Source organism: Salvelinus sp. IW2-2015, linkage group LG19 (genome assembly GCF_002910315.2).
Source record: "Salvelinus sp. IW2-2015 linkage group LG19, ASM291031v2, whole genome shotgun sequence".
Taxonomy (NCBI): domain Eukaryota; kingdom Metazoa; phylum Chordata; class Actinopteri; order Salmoniformes; family Salmonidae; genus Salvelinus; species Salvelinus sp. IW2-2015.
Genome location: NC_036859.1, coordinates 35,256,531 through 35,265,712, shown reverse-complemented (window position 1 = coordinate 35,265,712; position 9,182 = coordinate 35,256,531). Strand labels below are relative to the sequence as shown.

The window sequence follows — 9,182 nt, the reverse complement described above, 5'->3', positions numbered from 1 at the left end:
GTAATATATATATTTTTTTACATTACAATACTTTTAAACAATGTTGCATGTTTGAAGAAACAAAAGCACATTTGTATATTAGTATCAAACAGTTTGTTGTGCTGTGAGGTGTAATGGATCATGATGAACGGATAGCAAAACCATTGGGAAAGATTAAGTAGATCTAATGTACAATAACAGTTCTGGATTTGATACAATTAAGTTGGATCTTAGCCATTGTTTTATGCTGGACTTAATATATTAGTGTTTGAGAAACATTAAAAGTAAAATATATCATACATAAAAATACATCATCTTGAGTATACCCAAAAAGCTGATGCAAATAGTTGCAATTTGATTTTGAATTGGAATCAGCACAATATTTTATTTATTATTTGATCAATTGTTCACAATAACGTTGATATGACATTAAATTAGCTTACCGAAAACCTACATAACTACTCAACAAAAAAATGTTTTCAGAAGAAAGTAGCAGGAGCACTTCAAGTATTCCACAAGAACCAGAGGTGCTCTTAAAGGGGAATCAGGGTGATCTGATGATGTATTTTAATTACGTTTTTGCCCATACATTTTACATACATACATTTTACATACATACATTTTACATACATACATTTTACGTTTTTACCCATTCATTAGTGGGTTTTTAATTTTCAAACTCTCACGAGTGCCTGGACTTTGACTTTTTTATGCCACTTAGCACCTATTTGGGGTTATAATTGTTCCTAATTGCTTTTCAAAAAAAAAAATCTGTTTGTCTTCAAATCGCTCATGTAATTAATTGGATGTGTTTTCAGTCTCAAATCCAAAGGCCCTGAGACGCAACAGTATGGAACTATTGCCCCCAAAGAGTGAGTGATCAATAAAATATCAAGGAGATTTTTTTTCTCTGTCTAGATTGAAGAGTTGTGCTTATGTTGTTCTGTTGAAATATGGTGCATAATGTTCTGAAAGAAAAGCAAACCAAAATGTTAGTGTCAACATTTTCAACAATGTTTTCCAGCAGACATTTTAAATAAGGTTGTGGTGGTGTTTATGTTACAGTGTCTGAAAGTCCTACAGAGCTAAGGATTGTGCTGCTCGGCAAGAATGGCTCTGAGAAGAGTGCTGTTGGGAACTTGATCCTGGACACAGTGGCATTTGACCCAAACTATGTACGAAGTTGCTGTGAGAGAGCCAGGGGTCATGTGGAGGGAAGACACATAGCTGTGATCAACACTCCAGACCTGTTAGGCCCTCACATCTCACATGACAAACTCTCAGAGGAACTGCGTTGCTGTGTCACTCTGTCTGACCCGGGACCTCATATGTTCCTGTTGGTGCTGCAGCCTGAGAAGTTCACACAAGAAGAGGGAGACAGAATCAAGACAATCCTAGACACCCTCAGTGATCGGTCCTTTGACTACTCAATGGTACTGACAACTCATGAAGACAAGAGGGGACACATGGATGAGGATCACCCTCTGAATCAGATGGTCAGAGCCTGTAGAGGGAGGCAGCACCTCAGTGACCGCACTCAACTTATGGCAGATGTTGACAAGATTGTAAAGGAGAATGGAGGAGACTATCTCACCTGTGAGCCATTTGAAGATAGTTCAAGTGACATGGTTCAAGGGAAAGAGGAAATCCACAGGAGTAAAACTGATTGGAGCCTCAAATCTTCCTCTGAGGAACAACTTGGAAAGGATGTTTCGGAACAAGGTGAATCAGCACAATTGGACAAATGGGAGAAAATTAGAGAAATTGGTAAGTATACAGAGAGCACAAAACTTATTGTGAGATGAACATTGAATACAACTGACAATTAACTTCTGTTTCATTATGACTGGTTTAAATTGACTGCAAAGAGGAAGTCACTGAAATTAATAGTGTCAACCTTTTTTCAGGACTGGTATCACTTAAGCAAGAAAGACGGAAGCCATCAGGTAGACATGAAAAATGTGGGTAAAATTCAGTAGTTATTATACACCATAATGCAACTATTTGTTATTTAAGAGGGAGGGCTACGGCTCAGAAGGATTTGTCATTAGGACACATTTTCATTATTGTTGTTTCTGTTTTCAAAATGTCTATCCTGATGGGCAAATATGGTACAAAAGCTGTGTAGGTAGACGTGACCAAAATAAATAAATATATACGTTTTATTATTCACTTAAGTCCATTTCAATATTCTGTCGACCTCCATTCCCAATGTGTTTGTATCTCTGAGGTCCTACTGTACTTTATAGTATCATGCTCGTCATTGTTTTGTTTTAATACTTTTACCGATTAGAATGTGGTATGAGTTCACAGCTCATAAACCAACAGTATCTATCAATTTGAGGTCATTGCGCCCTCTGGTGGATACAAAGACAAATACGGATCAACATTTAGAGATTATTTTTGAGGTGCTGCTTAGTGCAGAGATGTGCTGTATAGACCCCCGCCCCCCCCCCCCTTGTCATATAATTTGGCTCTATTTACTCTCAGATTCGAAAATGCTAATTAGCATCAATGTAGACATCATGCAAAACTACAAATCCCTACAAGCTCCTGAACGTCATAGCTTACAACTTTGCTAACAGGTCAATTTAAAACTTGCACAAGACAGTTCACAGAATTGTCAATTTTTAAAGAAATGTTGCCAATTTATTCATTACTACATGTAGATAACATTAGATAGTTAATCCAGAGATTCTTACCTAAGCCTACATGAAACACAGCCCTTATTTTAAGTGATTCTAAAATCCCCTATTGGAAAAATGAATGGTGGAAAAACGATAGGAACCATTTCCCTGTATGATCTCTAGGTTTTATGGGTATTATGACACCTCCACTGTGGGGCTCTATGATGGCCATTAACAATGGTGCTTTGGCGTACAATGTGAGGGATCACTGTGCAAAATAAAATGCTGGAACTGAACTCACACAATATTATTGACTACTACTGTCAAGCATTTTGAAAACAAGCATTGGGAGTAAAGCTTTGTTAATTCACAACAGGGACAATCCTCCAGTGTGAACATTTGGTAAACAGATCAACTACATTATGTTTTATATGCATATCCTTATATTAATGAATTTGTACATGTGTTTTACAGTGTCTTCACTCAGGATTCTGCTTCTGGGGAAGAGCGACGACAAGAAGAGTACTGTTGGTAACATGATCCTACGGAAAGAGGCTTTTAGGCCTGCTCATTTCTTCAACTATAAACAGCCATGTGATTCAGCCAGTGGGGAGGTGAATGGCAAGTCTGTTACTGTTGTAAAGACTCCAGACTTCTTTGCTCCACGTCTGACTGTGGAGTCCCTGATGGAGGAGATGGAGAATTGTAAGTCCCTCTCTGCTCCTGGGCCTCATGGGGTCCTGCTGGTGTTGAAGCCTGAGGAGTTCACGGAGAAGAACAGAACCACATTCAAGTTGATCCTGAGTATATTTGGTAAAGAGGCCATCAAGCACTCAATGGTGATCATTACTCACGAGGGAGTTGCAGGAAATCCTCATCTGAGTCCAATGATCGAAGAATGTGGAGGAAGGCATCATGAAATGTACAAACAAGGAAGTGACCACAAAGAGTTAACTGAAAAGATAGAAAAGATGGTAGAGGAGAATGAATGGAGATACCTCACCTCCAATGAAGAGACGACACATGATACCATGACACCAAAGGCTCAGAGACTGAACATGGTTCTATGTGGCAGAAGAGGAGCTGGGAAGACTTCTATAGCCAATGTCATACTGGGTCAGACAGAGTCCAGTCCAAAGTCCAGCTCCTCCTCAGTGTGTGTGAAGAGAGAAGGAGAGGTGTGTGGGTTGCCAGTCACCCTTATCGAGCTTCCTGCTCTGTATGGAACACATCTCACTCAGGAGGAAGTGATGCGTGAGACTTTCCACTGTGTCTCTCTCTGTGACTCTGGAGTCCATGCTTTCCTCCTGGTCGTACCTTTGGGTCCACTCACTGATGAAGACAAAGGAGAGTTGGAGACCATCCAGAAGATTCTCAGCTCACGAGTCAATGCCTTTAACATGGTCCTGTTTAGACAGGATTACATTCCAGTTGATAAAACTGCAGTTGACTTTGTGGAACAAAATGCAGACACAAAGCAACTGATCAAGATATGCGGAGGGCGATATAAAATCTTTGATGCTTTGAAGATTGAGAACGCCAAGCAGACGACAGAACTTGTAGCAGAAATAGTCAAAATGATGGATCAGAACAGAACCTGCTACACTCTGTACATGTACATGGAGGCTAAACACCAATCAGAACTGGAGGAAAAGAACAGAAGAATCAAGGATTTAGAGGAGAGAATCAGGAACATGTCACAAGGTGAGTTTGTTGAACACAGGGAGGAACAAATATTAGGGGTTGATTGGGAAAGCAATGACTTTACAGTACTTTATGAACCTTCAGTGTTGATTTCAATATCAGTTCATGCTGTAATTAACATTAATTTATTATAATTTGTTTAATTTGTAGGTGCTGAAATGGAGTGTTCCAGCACAGAGTGCATAAGGGTGGTGCTGATTGGGAAAACTGGAAATGGGAAGAGCGCCTCCGCAAACACTATCCTGGGCAGAGATGAATTTGAGTCTGAATCCAGCCCTGATTCTGTGACAACAGTTTGCAAGAAGGCAGTCGGCAAAGTTGATGGAAGAACAGTTGCTGTGGTGGACACCCCTGGTCTTTTTGACACAACATTGTCTAATAAAGATGTTCAGCAAGAGATAGTGAAATGTGTTTCCCTGTCAGCTCCTGGACCCCATGTGTTTATCATAGTGTTGAGTYTCGGGAGAATCACWCAYGAGGAGCTGGACACTTTGGACCTCATAGAGACAACCTTTGGTCCACGGGCAGGAATGTTCTGCTTAGTTCTGTTTACTAGAGGAGATGACTTGAAAAATAAATCAATTCAAGATTACATTGGGAAAAGCAAGCATGACAAACTGAAAAAACTGATCCGAGATTGTGGAGACAGATTCCATGTCTTCAACAACAACAACAACAATAACCGCACACAGGTCACTGAGCTTCTTAAGAAGATTAACAAAATGGTGTCCATGAACAAGGGCAGTTTCTACACCAATGAGATGTTCCAGGAGGCAGAGGCAGCCATTAAACAAAAACAGGAAGCAATACTGAAGGAGAGAGAGATGGAGATAAAAGCTGACATGGAGAAACTGAAAGTTAGCCATGAAACAGACATGGAAAAGATGAAGTCAAAGTTGGAAGAGGAGAGATTGAAAGTTCAGGAGGAAAGACAGCTGAGAGAAAAACTGTTGAGAGAGAGAGAGGAAGCTATTAGAAAAGAGCATGAAGACAAGGAGAAAGCAGAGAAGGAAGAAAGAGAGTTGGAGGACAAAAAAAGGAAAAAATATGAAAAGTTGAAAAAAGAAATATGGGACACAGAAAAAGAGAAGATGGAAAAAGAGATACAAACTCAGGAAATAAAGTTGAAAAACCTCCAAAGAGAAAAGGAAGAAGAATATAACATGAGGATGGAAAAACTGAGAAAAGAAGAGAAAGACAAAGAAGAACAACTTCAAAATCAAGAAAGGAAGTTTGATAAACTAAAAAGGGAACAGGAGGAAGAAATTAAAAGGAGAGAGAAAGAAGAGGATGAGAGGAGAAAGAAGGACGAGAAAGAAAGACAAGAGTGGCAAAGAAAAATAAAGGAAGCAGAGAAAGGTCAAACAGAACTCCAAGAGGTCATGCGTAGAGAAAAAGAGGAATGGGAGGAACAGTTGAAGAAAGAAAGAGACAGACAACAGGAAGAAGAAAGGCTGAGGAGACAGAAGGAGGCAGACACTCTTGTAGAACAAGAGAAAAAACAGAGGATATTGAGAGAGCAGTTTGAAAGAGAGAGGGAACAAGATAGAATAAAGATGAAGCAATCAGAAGAGCAGAGGAGAGAAATAGAGCAGAAAGAAAGAGAAAAAATTGAAAAAGACTTTGAAGAAAAGAGGAGAGAGTTGACAGACAAAATGACAATGCAACAAGAGCAGTGGGAGAAAGAACGTGGAGAGGAACAGGAAAGAAGATTTAAAGAGGATGTAAATCGAGGAGTGGAGGAGAGACTAAGACTAAGAAAACTGGAGGAAACATTTCAACAAGAACGTGAAGAAGAAAACAGGAGGAAGGAGAAGGAAGATAAAGTCAGGAAAGAACAAGAAGAGAATAAATGGAAGGAAATGAGGGCAGAGCATGAAAGGGAAACAAAAGAAATGATGGATAAATATGAACAAGAGGCCAGAAGACATGCAGAGGAGATTAATAACTTTAAAGAGAAATATGAAAATGACATCCAGAAACTATTGGATCAACATGAAGAAGAGAAGGAGAAACTAAMACAAAAGCACAAAGAGGAGTATGATCTTTTGATTGCTCTATATGGTCATGATAAAACAAAACTGACTGAGGAAATCAATGACTTGAATAAGAAGCATGAGGAAGAGATAAAGCACCTGTACAGATGTGTTGTACAGTGAGAATCTTGAGCCCTATTTGAATGGGACTGGTATAATTAAGCAATAAGGCCCAAGTGGGTGTGGTATATGGCCAATATACCACGTCTAAGGGTTGTTCTTATGTACGACGCAATGCTGGGTCCTTGGATACAGCACTTAGCCGTGATATATTGGCCATATGCCACGAACCCCTGAGGTGCCTTATTGCTATTATAAACTGGTTACCAACATAGTCAGAGCAGTAAAAATATTTTTGGGTCATACCTGGGGTATATGGTCTGATTTTCCACGGCTTTCAGCTAATCAGTATTCAGGGATCAAAGCACCCAGTTTACTATAACTAATGAACATTGTAACTTAATACCTGAAATGTAAATATATGTTTKAATAGACTGCGGTGATATGAGCAGCAGTGTGAACCAGAGATAATTCAGAGTGAGCGTGATGCAAGAGGTTAGACTCCCAAACAGAACATCTGCGGCTGTGTGCTTGGGCATGGGAGTCATCAATCTCCTGTGATGTGATATCTGCCTGATACTATTTTGAATAGATGTTCTCTGTCCTAGAACATCAGTACATAAAGGGGAATTGTCCAAAACTCCATTTATGGTTTCTAAACCTATTTGTTTATTGTTTATTATCCTTGTTCAAAGGCCTTGACTCATGAAAGTTGTCACGTTCTGACTCTAGTTATTGTGTTAATCCTTTGTTTTGTTGGTCATGGTTCACCACAAGACGACCGTTACAAAAGTAAAGATGTTGCTGGATTGTTGGTCATTTTTTATCGATGTGCTAGGGTGTCATTTTCCTAAAGTCTGAAATTAGCATGTTGAGCACTTTAGTTCGTCTCCATTCAAGGACACTTTCACGAAATACTACCATCCACAATATACATGTGATAAAGCAGCAGTCTGGGACAGAAAAGTGTTTAATTTTTTTTACTTACATGATGATAGACCAGCACATCTACAGAAAACAATGTCATCTTTACATGAAGCGTTAGCAAAGTATATTGAAGCCCTATTTAAATGGGACTGGTATAATTAAGTTGTAAGGCCCGAGGAGGTGTGGTATATGGCCAATATAACATGGCTAAGGGCTGTTCTTATGATGTCATATGTTTCATTTTTCTGTCTGTGACTGTGCTTTATATATTCTGATGCTATTTCTGTCTTTGTGTTGTAAAATGAGAATAAAAGACAAATCAACAAATGAGTTTAATCTTGATTTATTTTATTTCTTCCTTTTACTTCATAGTTGTTCCCACAGTCTTGTTTAAAACGCAGCTGAGTTCTTTTAAACTTGGAGGAGGTCCCCAGTAGAGATTCTCCATTGAACATGTATTGTAGTCCAGGACTAGGTTTAATGTATGTGAGAGAACTTGGCCCAACACATGAAAACTAAGATAAAACTACAGAGCTGTTTTACTCAAATCTGGTTTTATAACCTTTTTGAGAAAAGAGATGGTTTCAGTGAGCAGTAAATCTAATTTATCCTCAGTAGTCCTTTCCCTAGTGGAGATGGTCTAAACTCTCTTCAACCAGCAGAAACACCAGAAACCAAACATTTACAAGACGACACCTGCAATCCAGTGCATATTTCCACAGGTTTCCAGAAGCACACTTTGGCCTCAAGGTGTAGCCCCCTGCTGCTGACAGTTTTAAACGCAGGTAGTATGCAGTGGAGAATGTAATGACTACCTGAACCCAGTGTTTGTGCTCCGTCTGGTGACAGTTGAAAAGCAAGAGGCCCCTATCACCAACGGCGGCAGCAAACGCAAACTGATACCTGTGAAACTCATACAGTTGTTGTATTTCCTTCTATGCTTCTCAGTCAGGAGGTAATATACTGTATGTTCATTTGGTTTCAGCACTTTTATGAGGGCTGGATGGAGCTCTGGTAATTTAATGTCCAGTCCAAGATACAGTGCCTTCCGTATTTAATGGGACAGTGAAGCATATTTTCTTATTTTGGCTATGGGGTTAAAGTGCACTGTCAGCTTTAATCCATATCAAGTGAACCGTTTAGAAATTACAGCACTTGTAAAAATAGTCCCCCCATTTTAGGAACCCTAAAAGTATTCATTTGTATGTGTATTAAAATAGTAAAAAGTGAAGTATTTGGTCCCATATTCCTAGCATGCAATGACTACATCCAGCGTGTCACTACATTTGCTTTTGCTGTTTGTTTTTGTTGTGTTTCAGATTATTTTGTGCCCAATAGAAATGAATGGTAAATAATGTATTGTGTCAAATAATGTATCACTCATCATTATTCACGATTCATTCAGTAATATCTGTAATCGTGGTAGCGTCCACATTAACGTAGAAGTTTTTAGAAACATATTCTATTGTTATTTACAATAAAGGTGACAACACATTATTTACCATTCATTTCTATTGGGCACAAAATAATCTGAAACACAACCAAAACAAACAGCAAATGCATCCAACAAATTTGTAGTCACAAGCTTGAGGCAGAATGGTAAATCACAAGCTTGATGAGGTCATTGCGTGGTATGAATATGGGAACATATACTTACTACTTTAATACACACTTTTGGTACCCTAAAATGGGAGGACTACATACAGAAAGTGCAGTAATTTCGTAACTGTCACCCTAAATGAATGAAAATACCCTCAAATTAAAACGCTGACAGTCTGCACTTTAACACATTGCCATTGTCTGATTTCAAATCCAAACGTTTGGAGTATAGAGACAAAATAATAAAGAA

At 38.9% G+C, this 9,182-nt stretch overlaps 1 protein-coding gene across 1 annotated transcript; it reads left to right on the top strand.

Moving 5' to 3' along the window:
- The first annotated feature begins 681 nt into the window (after positions 1-681).
- On the top strand, positions 682-7,663 carry LOC111979167 (uncharacterized). The gene is made up of 5 exons (XM_024009512.3): positions 682-851; positions 1,045-1,746; positions 1,887-1,940; positions 3,081-4,310; positions 4,461-7,663. Exons 1-5 carry the CDS (start codon positions 830-832, stop codon positions 6,467-6,469), a joined length of 4,017 nt encoding a protein of 1,338 aa, XP_023865280.1. The 5' UTR covers positions 682-829; the 3' UTR covers positions 6,470-7,663.
- Positions 7,664-9,182: the final 1,519 nt, after the last annotated feature.